The sequence below is a fragment of the Hetaerina americana genome, unplaced genomic scaffold (genome assembly GCF_022747635.1).
Source record: "Hetaerina americana unplaced genomic scaffold, ioHetAmer1.1.p SCAF_52, whole genome shotgun sequence".
NCBI lineage: Eukaryota > Metazoa > Arthropoda > Insecta > Odonata > Calopterygidae > Hetaerina > Hetaerina americana.
Genome location: NW_027287117.1, coordinates 2,196,216 through 2,215,016, shown reverse-complemented (window position 1 = coordinate 2,215,016; position 18,801 = coordinate 2,196,216). Strand labels below are relative to the sequence as shown.

The 18,801-nt window shown below is 41.6% G+C and overlaps 1 protein-coding gene across 3 annotated transcripts in view; it reads left to right on the top strand.

Moving 5' to 3' along the window:
* The window catches only part of Pkg21D (Protein kinase, cGMP-dependent at 21D), an 877,499-nt gene that overhangs the window by 619,156 nt on the left and 239,542 nt on the right, over positions 1-18,801 (top strand). Inside the window, exon 1 of one of the 3 annotated variants that reach the window (XM_071593156.1) lies at positions 16,968-17,134. The exons of the other annotated variants lie outside the window; for them this stretch is intronic. Within the exon in view, the coding sequence (XP_071449257.1) occupies positions 17,081-17,134 (54 nt within the window). The 5' untranslated portion in view covers positions 16,968-17,080. Of the gene's footprint in view, positions 1-16,967; positions 17,135-18,801 lie in introns of those variants that run through there. 3 annotated transcript variants of the gene reach the window in all.

The following is an 18,801-nucleotide window of genomic DNA, read 5'->3' as shown; positions in this document are numbered from 1 at the left end:
TTCAAATCAGTGCTATATTCTGAATTAGTTTTTAATTTGTGCACACACGAAATCCTCGTGTATGTTTCTCTTGGAGGGGCGTCATAGTGCATCGAAAGGTGAACGTTAATGCGTTAAGTCAACCGTGTCAGAGTGGAGGAGTCTTGTATCATTCACTTATACGGCTCACGTCAATTTCACACGACGACGCTGTGTGCAAAACGCATTCCCATGGAAGGCGCGTGTCGCCTCCGCTGAATTGTTGCCCCTGCACGCAGCCGTGGATGTTTAAGGATGACGCAATGCCCGCGATGCATGGGAGATCTTTTCTAATTGACGTCTTCGAAGTCCTTCCTCGAGGATGGGTCGTATCATCATCTCGATTCCATCCTTTTTCAGTATTCGGGAGTTCCTCCGATGGACTCGTGGAATTAAGCCACGTGAGGATTAAAAGAATACGAAGACTTTTATGCGTTCGTTTCAACACTTTCCCCTCTCCCTGCGTCTCCAGGTTACGCGTCCGCATTATTTCAGGATTATTTCATCTCGTTGGGTTACAGTTCCGAGTTTTACGCCGAGGAGGCGTCCTTTTCCCACCCGACCTTAAACGTTCCCAGTAGCTTTGCCGTGGAAGGAGAAGTCACGTGTTTTTTCTGGGTCTCTTGTCCGTAATGATGTGCTTCCGATATTGTACTACATTAACTATTCCCGATCACGGTGCCTCGTGATGATCGTTTGGCTTCGATTCAACGGCGAGCTCACTGCTAACAAGGTCGAGCATATATTTTCCTTCCTTTTGCGCTTCATCCTTAAGTCATAGTCTTCATTCGAGAGCCGAACGTGCGTTGTTCAATGCACGATCGAGTTGTTAATTTGCCCGTTGTCATGCCAACCACTTCAGCTGGAGTCCAGTGCGCTATCTTAACCTGTGGCGCTGTGATCGTTCGTTTTTTTCCGGCATTGGTTGTATTCCTCGAGAGCTAGAATCGATATTGGCCCTTCGATGGTGATTCCCGTGCACAAGTGCAGTTGGCCCCAACTCGTCCACCCCCGTGCTTCAATTCCAGTTGTCCGAGGAACCCAGTGAGAGTGGGCAGAAGGGACTCTTCTACCAAAGGCTACCTGCTGTACATATTACTCTTCCTATGGAAATTCTGAGGTGGCATTCTCAAAATTATGCATTGTGAGCAACGCATTACGATATCGTAAAAAAAAGTCGATCTTAGATTCAATCATAAACCATAGCTATAAACCTTGAAGGTTAGTTTCTTAGTTGTAGACAGGGCTCCTGCCTAAGCCTAAAATCGTTCTGGAGCAAAGATGGAAAAAAGACCGACTTTTGGCTGTAACTTGGGGTGCCCATAGTTACGTTAACGTCTGAAGTATTTGTATGCCTTTTCCGACCCATTGGGCCTCCACCTCCTCCTACCTCCGACCGAAGGGGGAAGACATATACATCTACGCAATACCTCGCAAGCCCCACCGCAAGGGTGTGTGGTGGGGGGTGTTAGTTGACCACCCGTACACTAGAATAAAACCACATGCAAAACCAAATCATGTCACATTCACGCAAATATTCGTTTGTTCATTCACCAGGCAAACCTTAATCACACGAAAGAAAGTATTTACATTCAATAACATTAATAAAAGGATATTTAAATTGAAATCATGCTCTAGAACTATTAAAAAGTTGGGTCCATTAAATAAAAAGAATAAAATGATGCAGGGATAAACGTGCAAGATTTAAATGTAATTCATGGCAAAGCCCAACGATCATTAAATAATTTGAACGAAACAGCATTCGAGAGAATAATGCATTCGTTGACCTGAATTGAAGTTTCTCGGTAGGAGCGCTAAATAGACGGCATAGTTCACTGATGCGAAGTGGGGATGGCGATGGAAACGCAATATTCGACCAGGGGGGGTAATCGAAAAAAGTTCACTTTTATTCGAATAGGAGTAGTAATGCCAAACGAGCACGTACATAAGATACGAGCTAGGCAGAACACATCTCTAGCGGGTGAAGTAAAATTTGGAAAAACTTTCTCGCGCGCGTTAATTTCCAGGCCAGGTTATGGAGTTGGCAGAAAATATCCACCATAGTTATGAACTATCTCAGGAGATTATAGATATAAAACAGTGTTCGTGCGTGGGGGAAATATCCTAAATAGTAATATGGCCATATGTCGCGTAATTATAGACACGTTTCTTTATGATTACGAAGTTTAAGGAAAGGGCAATGGCCGAAATATCGAATTCATGTCTCCCTCCGCCATTTGACATACCTGTTGCGCCGCGAAAGTTGAAAGCTCGAGTTCAAGGAGTCACTATTTCTAACTCACATGAAACCGAAACTTCATAATTTTTGGCCGGGATCATCGTTAGGAATTCATTTGGTTTCGATTTCAGTTTCGTTTTTCCCTTGAATTTCGATTTTATTTCGGTTTCCATTTCGATTACCCTTCCTGATTCGAAATGGAACACCTTGGACCAAAAAATGTGAGTAGACATTCGAGGAAACGGTTATCAAATGGACATTTGTGCTGCTGAATGAATGAATTTATGTGGACTATCACTTCTGGATCGACTGATGCAGCATACGAATGTCATAGACTATGCTGAAAGGGAAGTGCCCCTACTTCGAGGGTCACCTTCCCCCCCCAAAGGAGACCGAGCATCGCGGCGCCGAATCGCATTGGAAGCGATGCTCACTCCATTTCAAATCGGGAATAAAAATTTTCCGTTGAAATTTTCCACTCGGGATCATGCCATTCGGAATTTCTTCACTCGTCTGTTGGGCCGCGCGCATTAACGTTCGTCAGTTTTTTTTCACACACGCCCAACCCGGGCCTCGCTGGGCTCCCGCCGCCTCTGCCACTTTCGCCTCCCCGTAATTACACGCGTTCGCGCGTGCGGAATGTAAGGCCTTTGCGTTCGACGGAAAGGAACCAACCTCCTTCCTCGCAGACCGCCAATTTGGATCCCGTTATGACTTGAGTCTCTGCGCCGTGACATAATTTCCTCCGCCCTTCACGAAAACGAAACATTCCCGCCGGGGGGGGGGGGGGAGGAGGCCGAGGAGGGTTGGGCAGCGGCAGGCAGAGGGCGGATTTCGAGGGAAACAAAAGTCGTGAGGCGGAGGGTGGGACGCCGTCGTCATCACTGTACGTCTCTCAAAAAGACGCTTCCTTTGGTTTTTAATTCTCCTCAAGCCGAGAATGAAGAGGGGCTTGAACGTAAAGATTGTGTTTTCGTATATTTAAAAATTGATAATTAATTAGTGTTACGTTTGTCTGAGCAGTGCATTAAACAATTATGTCGACGGCACAACATTGAAATTAACATGTGAATATCAGTAACTAGGTTTCATGCATTTGCCACTATTCTCCTCCATAATGTTAACTTTTTCTTTAATGCCAAAATTCAACATTGTGATTTAAAATTGAGAAAAACTTAACTTTTTGATTCCTGGCGTCGAAGCAGTTCCTGTCTCACAACCTAGCTATGCCTATGAGGTACCATGTTGATGTAGACCCCATGAACGAAATTTGTCGATAGTAGGTTGGAATTAACGCTAATAGTTTAATATAATGTGTTAGGAGAAAGTACTTGCACACTATTTTGTTCATGGGTGTGTAATATATGTTTAGAATTTTGGAGAAGCCCCCAAAATTTAACAGTGTAAGAGGACACCTCGATAGCTTAACTGGCTAAAGCACTCGACCGGACATTGAGGGATCCGGGTTCGAATCCCGAATCAGGGCGAACGATTTTTACTCCTTGAAATTGTGGCATTGGACATTGCACATTAGCAGATGACTCCGTTGAAAGTTACTGTGGCGGCATCTCCCGCAGTTTCTTTGAAATTAGTCGTATGTTTGGATCATTCTGTATGCAGTGAAAACACCTAGGGGAGCTATGAATTTCGGAGAGAATGAAGCCATGTGATTGATTGACGAAACGAAAAGGAAGCAGTATGAGATAAAAAAAACATTTATGTTGTTTTGTAGTTTCCTTGCCCGCAGTAATATTACGTTTAGCTAAAAACGTAGGCGTTATTATAATCGTATAGTCACCACAACAGTTCCTGGTGTTGTTTGCGTCAATGAGGTGGTACTTCGATGTTTTACCAAAACAACCCTAGAGCGTGCCCAGCAAGGTCTTAAAAACCCAAATGGAATGAAAAATCTTTTAATCCTGCATCCACAGGATGTAGACCAGAATATTGAGAGCTATGAAAATCATTATTTCATCTCTCATACTTTTGCAAATGTCTGTTGAGTGTCAAAAATCTCTTGAGCTTTGAAGTGTTAAAGAAGAAAGGGGAAGAAAACTCCAATGGCCGTAAGAATTAGTTGACAATCTGTCGTCAGGCCAATTGTTGTGTTGGTTTGACGGGAATCACGTCAGGGACCAACCACAACCTCTCGACCAGAATACCCTCTGTGGTGGTTTACGGGAAATTAATCCGCGTCAGGGACCAACACACAGCCACACGCACACTATCCTGACTGAAATCCTTCACGAGGCTGTGAGACCCTGTTAAAGAATTTCAGATGGAGATGGAATCCTTCACGAGGCTGTAGAGTAGACCCCGTTAAAGATTCTAGGATATAGTATGTTGATATCATGGTCAGGCAATATTTGTCAAATTAATTCGCCCGGCTTAGATTATTTAAAAGCCATTTTCCGTGCCTCTCGTGATCAATAGTCAACATTCACCGGAATGGTTGCTTGCTTGCTCGTACACAAGAGAGGTTGCATAAACACCAATCAAAATCCTCCGCAACCCAGAAAACTCGCACCGACACCTTGTGATCGTCCCAGATATTCAATCTGTACCATGTTCTTCTCTCCTGCCCTCCGTCCACACCTCAACATTCCTCTCCCATCCCACTCAATGCCTTCATGCTCCTTCAGTGATTTTATTTCCCAAACGAATCGCCAACTCTGCCCCATCCCACGTTGGACACTGCCACGCACCCATCAATAACCCAATCACCGCTCTTCCTTTGAGCTTCTTCACGCATTACTCTTTCTGCAGAGTATTAGTTCCAAACACGCCTCCTTCAACACGGGTTCTTTCAATGACCGTAAGAGATTAACCACCGGAATATTTAAGAAAAATAGTCTCGGAGCGTCCTTTTTCTGCGTTTTCTTCATTTTTTTGCGTTTCGCTTTGTACTATTGTGAAGCTCGAGTCAACATTTACATGTATACTACATATGTGCACTGCTCCCTTTTTCCTACGTTCCATATGTAACCTGCTCACGCCGCTGTCACACACCGTCTCTCTGCAAATATGTCCTCCATACCCTCACCCTTTGCCCCTTTGCGTCCTATATTGGAGAATGTACAATTCATCCCTCCCTCCGCATAAACAATCATCCCTGCCCATCCTCCATAGTTCTGTGGTGCATTCTGATTCCCGTGAATTACCTTTTGCTCGTTTCTTTTCGCTTTCCCTCCCGAATTCGCCACCAATATGATAGTATGGACACGCGAGTCCTTGTGCATCTGAGACTGTGGCAAAAACTGTGATGTCCCTCTAATTTGTTCACTTATAAAAATAGATTTTCAGATTGGTCGAGAATATTCGATAAACTCTTATGATTACACACATTTAGTGTTTGTTTATATATATATTCCTCTTTCCATAAAAATTTAATGTCTATTCGTGCAAAGGAAGGAAACTAAAGCGGGGGTATATTTTTATCGTGTGTTAACATTACTGGTTTAAATGGGAAGGCTGCGGAACTCTGTTTTACTCTCTCTGAAAATATACGTCGGACCCTGAATTTAATGACGCTAAATCCTCGAGGTAACGATATTCCTTCATTTTAATGCTGCTGTCACGTGGCATTGGCGCGTTGAACGGAAATTTTTTTGACGTGCCAATGCAAACACATTTTACGTCGCCCACCACTTGTTATTTCCCCCTGCATAGCCCTTGTCTTCTTAATGTATGCTGCCGTTCGAACGGTTTATATTTGAACCAGTTTTTAAAATGGGCTCTTTGTTAAGTCCAAGTGTGTCCGTCGGTTTCACCAGTTAGCTCACCGCATTATGTTTTACCTGCAAGGTCTTTAAAATCCGCTCCTTCCGCGCAAGTAGCGATTATGGAGGAAAGGCGGTCTAATAAAATATCTCAGTGAAATATACGGCGAGGTTATGTGGAGTACAAAGGAAATTGTCGAGGATATCCGAGAAAAGACCGCGATGAACAAATTGAATTTTTTGGCCAACTCGGCAGTCGGTAGTGAATGGTTACCTTTATCATCCGTCCATAAAGTTAACTCTCAATCTTCCGTACTTTTGAAACCCATTAAAAAATGCACGCGGTCTTTCCCTTCCAGTACTTATTTTCTTTTTCGACCCAACCTCCGCTCTTCAATTCTGTGGCAGTCTCCTCTTTTCCCCCACCCTCTCTCACTCATGTGACTGCCGTCTGCTCTATGCCTCCCAACCTCTCACCCTTCCATTTTTCCTGCCCTCTTCGACATTCTCCCTCGGCAACTACACTCCCCGCTAATAACAGCACTTCACGTGTCAACCTGTCTATCGAGTTTCGCCACAGCAATAGGAACGGTTAATTACACCACCAAAGCGCATCAAATTCTCATTGAACTTATCGAGAGTGGAAACGCATCGTGCATTGCACGCGTGGTTTTATTTCATGACGAAGGATGGAAATCCTCATTGACTGTTCAAATCCAATCTGTTGTAGCCGTAATGCGTACATCGGTATATTCTTCGAGTTACAATTCAATATAAAAGCTCTCCAAATGCAGTCTTCAATGGAATATTAAACTTTCATTTTCTCATACTGTGTAATGTAGGCGAATGAGTTCTGTGCCATATATTTCCTTTGACGTTATCGACTTCAATTTACCAAGAATTGTCATCTAAGTTCTGGTTTTGAGAAACAGGCTTCACGCGCGGCCATGATACTGCCCACCATTATCGATTCGGACCCCTTTGTGCATCGTAAATTCCACCATGGCGAGCCAATTAGGGGAGTCTGTGATACTAGAACGCATCAGAGCATTCTAGCGACAGGAAAAATATTTCCCGACACCGGCTTTAGAAAGTCACCAGGTGTAAAAAACGGAGGTACTCTCGCGAGGAAGTTATTTAGCTTAGATTGCGCGCATTGAAGTCCTCCCGGTAATCTCTATCGGGTGCGAAACATTTGAAATACTGGTTGCTTTGCTCGTGGCAGGTGTGTGTATCCACTCAACAGGCCCGGTGCCGTCGTCTGCGTGTAATTAGAGAGAAGGAGCGGCCGGGTAGGGGGAGTGCCAAGTGCACCCGCGAGCCCACTCGTCCACGGGGTGAGACCCATGGAGTCGAGCCACCCTCACCATGTCCAACTGCTTCCCGAACCCATTGTCTGTCGCGAAGGGGGTGCCAATGTTGAATTCTTTTTCTTATCCATTTACCCGGGGATCATCTCCCTATAGAAGGGAATATATTACGCCTCTTGAGTCATACAAGTCTCTCATTCGCTTTCGAATGCCTTACGCATTGCTATCTGCCGAAGCCAGTCCTTTTAATACCAGGCATATGTCCTCGAGTGGTAGGAATTTTCACTTTGTGAAAGTATTTCGTGAATCCTCTCTCAATTAATGTGACTTTATCTATTGAACCGTTGCATTTAACAGCGCAATATAACATTTGCTTCCCTCTTCTAATCAAAGCTCCTCAATCCTTTCCTTTGTCGCGAGATGGTGTCCGACGTGTTCATTTCTTTACATCGTTTGTCTGACTCCTTAAGTTAATTTCATTTATTCTGACATGCTCATCCCAATTATTTTGTGAGTGTGTTCATTAAGGAGCTTTGAAAAAAATGGAAGAAACTGTCGCCTCATCTGAGTTCTGTTGAAATATTACGACAGTTTATTTTGAAGTCTTTCAGGATCACTCCCTATTCGATTGCAAATTTTGTCGTGACGCTTTGAAATGCCTCCCAAGAGAAATCTCCTACACATTGTAATGTTTTACATGATTCGACGTGCGAAAAATCTGTATTTGCTCGATATTTTTCGGACTCAATTATATGTTCATTCCTTTCACCATTTGCATAATCTTCAGTAAATTATTTTCACTAATAGTGCTAATTTAATCAATTTCTATTCACTAGGAGTCATAAGAGCTTAGACAAAAACAGGTTGTTGCGGAAAATTTCGCAATTTGTGAATGAGAAGCCCTAATGGTAGGTGCTAAGGTTTTTCGCAATTTAGTTGAGTCAAATCGTATCTCATATCGGTAAAGCAGTGTCAAGGATATCTTCTTGGTGAGTAATTGGACGGAGCGCGGCGTTGTTTTGTTTCGGTTCATTTAACTCGATGGTGGTTGGAGAGTCGGCTCGCAGCTTGCCACCGATCCCACTTTCTATCCGCGCGCCGATTGGCGAATTTATATCCCTGGAGGGAATTACAGCGCTCTGCTTAGCTTGATGTGCAGATATTTTTTGCCTTGTAGACCTGAGCTTTTCTACAACCTCGAGACTAGAGCAAAAAGGTAATTAATTCTTTCGCAGGTAGCGGAGCTAGATTTTTTCTAGTCCTCTTCCCTTGTAATGGTTAAAACGCAGTTATCTCTTGTTCGCTGCTTAGGCCTCATTTAGAATTCAGCCTGTATGCTGCTAGTGTACTAAATCCTCACGAAGTTGGATTGATTGCCGAATTGGATGGCGTGCAGCGTAAAGGAGCTAGATTTGTGAAACGTGGTCATGACAAACTAAGTGGCGTATTCAAAATATTAGAGGAGCAAGGCTGGGAATAACTCACGGAGTGAAGGTTAAATCACAGGTTAAATCTCTTTGCGTCAATTTTAAGGTCTTAATTGTAAGTCTCTTTAGCAGTGATATTGACATTGTGCTATTACCCATATCGTACTACGATAGGAGAGATCATGTCAACAAATTAGAGAGATTAAGTGTAGAAAAGATAGATTTAAGATGTCATTTTTTCCGCGAACAGTAGGGGGTCCGAATAACACTATCCGACGATAGTAGGAGGGGTAAAGTATTTTTATTTTTTCATTCCTTACATCCTAGTTTTTGTCTTAATCTCGTCCAGTTTTCGTTATTTTCCCTCTTGTTACCCACAACTCCAATCGAAAGCGTAAAGAAGTGTATCTTACCGCAGTGCATTTACCTATGATACTCATGATCTCCAATATTTGAATTATTTCACAGGAATATACTGCAACTAAAAAGGGGAAATCTTAATTTTTTTATGTTGCATGCCTGATGTGTAATCACCCCCTGTGTCACGCACCCTAGCGGTGGATTGCAGGGAAGCATGTGGATTAGAAAAACAATGGAATATCGCAAGGACATACTTAAGATATTCCGTTGAGTATTTACTGGGAGACTTCTTGTTTTACGCATTCTATCATCGAAACGCAGCCGCCGTCCTTAAGCCACAGTGAACCACCACAATGTTTTGCACGGAAATGTACATCTACTTATAACCCCGCAAGCCGCCGCAAGGGCGTGTGGCGGGAGGTGTTAGGGCGCCACTCCTGATAAGGAAAAAAAACAGCATGCAAAATCCACAAATGTATACCATCCGCAAACAAAACATGGCATAAATTCATGCAAGAACACTTACACCCCACACACATGCAAACACTCAAACCACCAACTAACATACACATGCACCTACAATTACACCTAATATCTTTGCAATTTTTAACATTGTTCCGACTTGAGAATTCAAATTTTTTTAGTATTTCTTAAGTGACTTCGGTTTCTTACTATTATGATTTCTAATTTTTCGGGGAAAGAATGAGTATTTGTATCTCTCTGTACTGGAATCTATCTCCCTTATTTTATCTTTGTGGTCTCATCTACCCAAGTAGTGTGGGGCCATTATAATTCCTTCAGTGTCATCGTTAAACTCGTTTGTTCTGAACCTTTCTAAAAGTAAAAGTCTCGCTTGTTCTAATCATATCTCAAGTGGATCCCAGCGCAATGTAGCCAGTGGGAACATTTCATGCTGATCACAGGGTCATCTATGTGAGTTACATTGCCTGTGGCCTCCCCCTTCGATATGCTGAAGTGACTCGTACGTTATTCCTTAAAAACAGTATTATTGAATTGATTCCTTTTCAAAATGTTGCACTGGTTTCTTGAGTCACTTAATGCAATTCATAGGTCGATAGATCCATAAATCGAATATGTGTCATTAGAATCCGCATTCTGTTTGTAAAATTCTGTAAAGGACATTGCGTGGAATGCCACTTTGTCAGAATGTCTAATTACCGAAATTTCCCCTTGGCCATTTTAACTTCATCGTAATTGCTTCACCTCAGTATAATTGTATCTCAATAACCAGTTTTTCTCAAACAAGGTGATTATGTGTATTGTTTTAGAAAATATCCGAAAAATGATTCAGGGTGAATAAGAATTATTACTGTTGTAGATATCACTGAATTGATGGATACATTAATTAAAAAGTAGAATCTGTAATATATGATATCGCAACTATTTTTAGTTGTGCATTTAACGTTTTATGGGCACTTAATCAAAAGTATTTATAGGAATGCAATTATTTTCATCTACTGATGAAATAATTTTTTACTGGCTGTATTTTAAACTTGCAGTGCAGTTAAAGTATTTCCGAATATTGTGGGGTGACGTATCTATGTTTTTTTCTAATGCTCCGGCCGCGAATCTCATAGCGGCAAGGGCATAAGTCCAATTTTAGGATAAAGGCAGCACCTTTGGTTGAGACTAAAATCGAACCCGCGACCCTTGGGTTGTCACCCCTCAACGTAATGGCGGCATCATTGAGTTATCAGCGATAGGTTTCGATGGACCCTGGCGTGTTTAATACTTATGTTCGTACTTTTGAAAAGTTCAGTCTTATTCTTAGTGGAAAGGATAAATTGAGCTTCTTAGAGCCTCTTTATAGACTGATTACATTAAATAATATTTCCATAAGCCGTAAAAGATTTTCTACTCACTGTAAAAGGAATTTTCCTTTGACAGTGATGTAAAAAACCCTTTACAGTTTAAGGAAATAATATTCAATGTAGCCAGCCCATTCTTTGGGTCGATGCATTTTTAAAACTTGAATGAAATGTTCCAGAATCTGAACATATAACTACGGACCCTATATTGATATTGTAGGTGTATGGGAGGTAATTTTAGGAAGCGTCCCGTTGTGAATTATCTGTGCCCGTATAAAGAATATAAATCCCCGATGTAATTTTGTACTCCCGTTGTATTAGTTAAACTGACGATGGTAAATTAATCATTTCCAATTTTTTAAATAATGTCATTTATTAAAACATATATCTACCTGACAATGTCTGTCATTTAATATTTTTACGTATCACATGATACGTTGGGTTTAGGGCTCCTTACGGTTTTTTGTTCCACCCGGATCGACGCTGGTTTCGTTGGATGTAATGCCAGCAAAACCGTCGCCCAGCGGGATGGAACGACGCGGGAGCCACCCGAAAACTCTGCCGTCATACTTAGATCACGGCGGAAGACTTCGTTGCTAATAACACATCCATTGCACTAATTAAGATGAAAACTTCTTCCACATGGACTGAAGTCTTGGTGTGGCTGAAGGGCTCGCATGGTCCTGCAATCCGTAGAAGTAATCGCTGATCGCTGGGGCGCATTGACCCCGCTGGGCCGGTAAAACGTGAAAGGTCTTCCTATAAAGAAACTGCGGGAGGTGCCGCGACATAACCTTTTTTTTAATGGCGTCTTCGCCCACCAATGCGTATTACAACGCAATAGTTTCAAAGTATAGGAATTATTCTCCTTGACCGGGATATGAACCTGGATCCATTTGGTGTCCGACTGAATGTTAAAGCCAGTCCAATTTACACTTCGAGTTTTGAGGTAAATACCAGTCAAGGCGAATGATTTTCCACCTTATAATTGTTACAGTGTTTTGAATCTTATCGAGCATACGCCAGTGCTTACGACGAAGGGGTGCTATGCTCAAGGGCAAACACCTACCGACTCTGTCGACTCTTAACGTGGATGTCTGAGTAATTCTCATATTTACAACTGCTCTTATCCTTTATGATAGTATTTGAACCAAAATCTAGGACCCATTGCCCGTTGGCAAGTCCCTTAGTTTCAACTTGGCCCGTGTCAAATAAACAATGCCTCCCCGTCTTTTTAACATGGCCATGCAAAGATTTCCTTTCTGTTTATTTCGATATTTTAATGTCCAAACGGCACTTGTGAGAATTTTAAATCGTGCAGGGAGACATATTTTCCCGTCGCGGCATTTTCCGATGCCTACGGTTCTTCTTTCCTGAAATGTTAACCGATCGGCGGCAGATATGCTCTTTCGATGCTATTTTATTGATCAGCAATTAACAGACATGGCACTTAATTTATTTTATCTCTGAAAATTTTTTTTCGAAACAAGAAATAGAATATCTTCAAGCATAACAAATCAGACTGATAAACTAGAGAGTGGTGCTATTAAATACCGGTTGCCTCTGATTGCCTACTACGAAATTTGTTAAATTTTCGGCGCAGAAATACAAAATCATTCGAGTACGCAGGAGTAGGTGACACTGAAGCAACAATTATGGTTCCTTTTGAAGATCTCAGTAGCTTGAGTAGGTTTTAGTGGGGTCCTACCTATCGGCAGAGACTCCCAAAATCGAGCCGAAGATTGTCCCTCCCCGTTTGACGGTCGAATGGAAATCGGTCCTCCGCCTTAGAAGCAGAGTTCCGAGGGCCCCATATTGGTCGCATCGTGATCGCCTTCGTATTTAGAGATGAAAATGATGATGAGCGATCGATACTGGTGCGTATTACGTTCTCGCGGCGATGGATCAGAATGGACCGGTCGCGCAGCGCCAAGGCGACTGACGATATCATCATCGATTCCTCCATCCCTGCCAATCTCGTCCCCGCGCCGTTACTTGTCCTTGGGGTGGAAGAGGGGGGGAAGGAGGGGGTGAGGGGATCCCTCCCATCTATTCCTCGACGTTCGTTATATATAAACAGCCTCTCACGACTCCATTGAAGTCGACCGAAGTCCGTGTGCTGTTAGGGCCGGAGACGTCAACGCGACTGAGATCGCGTCTATTTCAAACTTATGTACCCACTTAATATCTCTCCTCTGTCGGTCACCCCCATCTTCATTCGCCCACCCCGGGTCCGCCACACGGGATAGTCGGACACTGCGATACGTATGATGTATCTCCCACGATGAGGAATTTCGTGTTTATAGTTTTTCTCATCGTCCAGCTTCCGTTCTCAGCGTCCGGGTGGTCTTGTCCCCTTGGCAACTCATTTCGTATGCGTTCCCTGGAGTTGGTTATTCGATTTCCGTCGTTAGTTTGAGCTCCAAGTCATTGGGATTAGTCGACTCGGGGTTAGTCTGCACGCTCGCTCTAGCCAATTTATCGACTTTATTTCTCTTTCCTATCTTTGATGAATGATGACCTAGTTATTAAATAACTATAGAGCGGGTCAGGGTGCATATATATATATATATATGTATGCAGTTCCTTTGGGAACTTGCACTCAGATAAATGTTTTGTTATACTCGCAGGTTCGCAGGTGCCCCCTTATCTGAGATATACGAATAGAGTCGCTGGGGATCGAGGGGTTCTACTACGCTACTTAGATCACGCGACTTCACGTGCCCTAGAGTATGTTCGTAAGAGTTCAGTTCTTTCTCTCTCTCTCTCTCTCTCTCTCTCTCTCTCTCTCTATATATATATATATATATATATATATATATATATATATATATATATATATATATATATATATATATATATATATATGCTTTCGTAGACGTAACACGGAAGTGCCGAATAGTACAATACACAGTAACACACAATATAGAAACAAAAAAAAAAACTTCTATATCTTCAGGTGATGACGGATTGTTTCCGTCAATATATCAAGAAATAACGTGTGAGTGTTCTTCTTTTTTGTGTTACTATATTGTGTGTTACTGTGTGTATACATATGTGTGTATATATATATATATATATATATATATATATATATATATATATATACTACCTTGATCAAAAAGTTCCCGGAATAACCACCGTGTGGCGCTCCCATCGTTCCGATTTGAGTTCTGTTTTTTTTGTTAAATTGGTACATCTGTTGTTGATATTCCCTTTAAATCTTAGTGTCATAACTTGACATTTGCAAAAGTTACGTAGCCAAGAGTACATCTATCTCTGTGTGTGTTGGCGATTTTTTACAATTTCAGAAATGGATTTAAATTTGCAACAACGAACTTGTATTAAATTTTGCGTAAAAAACGGATTTAGTGGCGCACGGACGTTGGAAATGTTGGAAAAGTGTTTCGGCAACGATTCTCTAAAAAAAACGGTCGTTTACCAGTGGCACGAGCGGTTCAGAAGTGGTCGTGAGTCAATCGAAGATGATGAACGCAGTGGCAGACCATCGACATCGAAAGTCGGTGAAAAAATTGATAAAGTAAAAGAAATGTTGGTCAATAACCGCAAATTAACCATCAGAGAAATAGCGGAGGACTTGAACATTGCCTATGGATCCGCCCAAGACATTGTGGTTAATGATTTGGGTTTCCGTCGTGTAGCAGCAAAGTTGGTGCCGAAAGACCTCAATTTCATGCAAAAAAGAGACCGTGTTGACGTCGCAAAAGACATGATTTGCGAGGCTGAATCCGATCCCACATTCATCAAAAGGATCATTACTGGAGACGAGACGTGGGTTTATGAGTACGACACGCAATCCAGACATCGGGCAATTGAATGGCGTTCACCAAATGAGCCGAGACCAAAAAAACCACGTCGTTTTCAGTCAAAAAAGAAGGCAATGCTGACGGTTTTCATGGATTACAACGGTGTAGTGAATCATGAATTTTTGCCAGAAGGCCAGACAGTAAACAAAGAGTATTATTTGGGCGTTATGAGACGTTTGCGTGAAGCAATTCGCCGAAAGATACCAGAAATGTGGGCAGAAAACTCGTGGATTTTGCACCATGATAACGCACCGTCGCACAGTGCTATCATTATTCGTCATTTTTTGACGAAAAATGCAACAAATACCATCCAACAGCCACCGAATTCACCTGATTTGGCTCCCTGTGACTTCTTTCTGTTCAATCGAGTTAAAAAACCATTACGGGGAACGCGTTTTAGCAGCCGAGAGGAAGTAATGGAAAAATCGCAGGAAGCACTGATGGACATACCGAAAACCGAATATAAAAAATGTTTCGAGGATTGGATCAAGCGCTGGCATAAGTGTGTTGCAGTCGATGGGGATTACTTTGAAGGGGACAATATAGATTTAGATGAATAAACTTGTATTTTTAATTTTCTAAATAAATTCCGGGAAATTTTTGATCAAGGTAGATATATATATATATATATATATATATATATATAAGTCGAAGTTACACGGAAGTGTTGAATAAAAAAACTTTGACAGCAACAAACAATATAAGAATACATAAAAAGAACACTAACACCTTATTTCTTAATAATTTCGACCGACTTAAGCTCTGTCTTCCTCAGAAGAAACAGTAGTACTACTTCTCAGGAGTCTATGAATCGGAGCTAAATTCCGTCGAAATTATCAAGAAATGACGTGTGAGTGGTCTCTTTATGTGTTCTTATTTTGCTTGTTGCTGTCTAAGTTTTATGCATATATATGCGTGTGAAATTCACACATCAGGGAAGGGGGGCCAGTTCCTTTCCCTGTGCCGGTTATGGTTTCCCAGGAAGATCTGGTACCCGAAAAAATCACATAGCTTGGGTGCAGCTGCAGGTGCCCAGAGTGCCTTGCCCGCGAATCGAACCCGGGACCATCCGGTCAGTAGTCCAACGCTCTACCCCTATACTACCGTGGTCCACATATATATAATTATATATATATATATATATATATATATATATATATATATATATATATATATATATATACATATACATATACATTAAAAAATTTGTGTGTGTGTGTGTATATATATATATATTAAAAAGCCAATTTGTATTATTTTTGTGTGTTGCGTTTTTGGAGATATTTATAATTCGCCTTTTCCTGTAACGGAACACATCTGATATGGATATTAAATTTACATTGGTTTCTTGAAAAACATCGTCCATCTTCTTTTCTAAACAACGAATGCTGGTTGCTCCATCTGCAGTTAGTCAAAATGATATTGAGTCAATTACTGCAGGCGGGATTTAGGACCCAGAACGACCGTCCGGGGTCCAAGATCCCGTATCGTTCTGGGTACACTCAGGTTTACTGAAGTTGTGCTTTTTCAAGTTGCCAGGGAAATCGATCGGAAGTCACAAGCCGTGGGAATTATTGCTAATTGGGTTTCGAGGCTCTAGGCTCGTAGCTCAGTTCTTGGCAATAAAACCAACCGCCCGGTATTGCTGTTCATATTTAGGCTTAAGAGAGATACTATTTTACGCTTGCCTTGCACCAAGAGGGAATAATATTTCGCGTGCGATAATGTTCGGGTGGAGATTACCCGAAGAAGGGCAAAGCACTCGGCCACCGAAAGAAGGAAGGTGTGTGTGTTGCCTCCGAAAAAAAAACCAGTCGCTCGAAAACATAAATTTGTTTACTTTTTCAATGGGGAAAAAAAAGAAGTCCATATCACCGATTTTCACGGAATTGTTTCTATTGGCCGCTACTCTTCGTTGCGCAACGTGTTTATCTCCAGTCGCGCGAAAAGGGGAGGGGGAGGTGGCCTTCGGGGGAGGGAGTGAGGAGAAGGAAGGAAGTGGGAGGAGGAGGGGTTGGGGAGGGGTCCGAAGGGCGAGTACGTGTCTCCTCCTCCCCGAATGCACTCGGTTGCCAGCGCGACTGACACCACGCTGGCGAACAGATTCGGCACGACGCCTCACCAAATTCCACCTCGCGCGTCTCCCAGCTCCCGGACCTCCGCCTGCGCCCTCCTCCGTCATACTCAATCCGCCGAGGTCGTGCTAGAACCGGCTAGGATCGTTGTACCCTGTTCCCCGCCGTGATCACCCACTCATTTCCGACGCACTCCCATGAAGGGTCCGACGCTGGACATACCGGGAGTGTCTGATCGTGTGCAGTGCCGTGTGGACGGCCGGCGGCTCGAGCGATATGGAGGTGAAGCACAATAAAAAATGGAGGGTCAAACGCTTTCTGCCATGCGTCGTAAGTACCTGCTTAAGCCCTTATGCAGCCCTGTGTGTGTGTGTGTGTGTGTAAAACGCCGATTACGACTTCCCTGCTCCGGAGAACTTGTATACTCGCTTAAAGTTATTTTGTTTGTGTGTATTTCTTGATGCTGCAGGCAGTTAAAGGTCTGGACATACGTGTACAGTAAATAATTCTCCATTTCTGTGTTTCAATAGCAAAGGGCGTTCATTCTATCGAATCTCTTGCCTCACGGCCCTTGGCTTTAATGCAGATCAGTTTTTAGGGTGAAAATAAAACATCAGTCGTTCCGAAATTGACGTCGAATGTTAAGTCTCGAATTAGAACTCACGCAAATAAAACATTTGCTCTTCAAAATTCTTCTTCCTTTTTCGTGTGACTATAAATCACCGGAGGTGTTATTAATAAAAAAGTCCGTATTTGTCAGAGCTGTTATTATAACTTGTACCTGTGTGATGAAATCGGTAATTGCTTCCAATTGTCTTCAGGTGATTTTTCACTCGAAAGTTATACGCATATGGGAATGTCTCAATGACATGAGTTCAAAAGTTAACATCTCATTACTCTGAACAAGTTTTTGAAAACAATGGCTTATTCAATTAACTTTTGCAGTCTCAAAGTTTTTATGCTCACTTGACACTTAACCATTATTATTATAACCATATTATATATATATGTAGTATATATATATATTATATATATTATATATATTATATATATTATATATATTATATATATTATATATATTATATATATTATATATATTATATATATATTATATATATTATATTATATATATAATATATATTATATATATATTATATATATATTATATATATATTATATATATATTATATATATATTATATATATATTATATATATATATATATATATATATATATATATATAGTGTGTATTTTAATTGTTTCATTCCGTCAACTTCTTCCAGTCTGTGGTTGGATATTATTTGTGAAGCACTTAAAGAATATATTTTCAAGAGAGTCACGCTCGGGTCAAGGATTAGAATCGGCCACTGGGTCAGTCTTCCCCCATTCATTGGATCAGCAGTTTATCGCCCGCTTCTCCTCAGTAGTTTGCGCGATCCGGTTCTTGTATAAGGTCCTCTCAAATATTCCATGGAGATATTTTTATGGCCTGGGCTCACTGCAGTTTTAATAGCAAGGTATTTGAATTATGGTTACATTTTTCTTCTTGTACTCTTGCATCTCGTTTAATTTTAGGCGATTCCGCGCGAGGAAACAATGAAGAAATCTTAATCGTTTCTTCAATTAGAACAGTATCATTATGTATGCGTCATAACTTTGCTCAACTTTAATTAAAAATTCAGGGCAGGACTCAAAAACAGACTACTACCTTCTGGACATTGAATGAATGAAAAAATAAGTTTTCTCTGACAAGGAGCGAGATAGAAGGAATCGATAAGTTTATTTATATCTGTGTGTCACCTAATTTGTATTCCCTTGGCCTAAAAAAGGAATTTATTTGTATAAAGTCCTATAACAGCACCTTTCGGCCTTAATGTTCTTTCTTTTGAGGTCTCGGAACTTCTCCTGATGGATTCTTTTCGTGACTGTCGTAAGGGCTCCCTTGACCTCTCCCTATTCCACCATGCTACGCTAATCCCTTTTTCGAGATTCGAAGT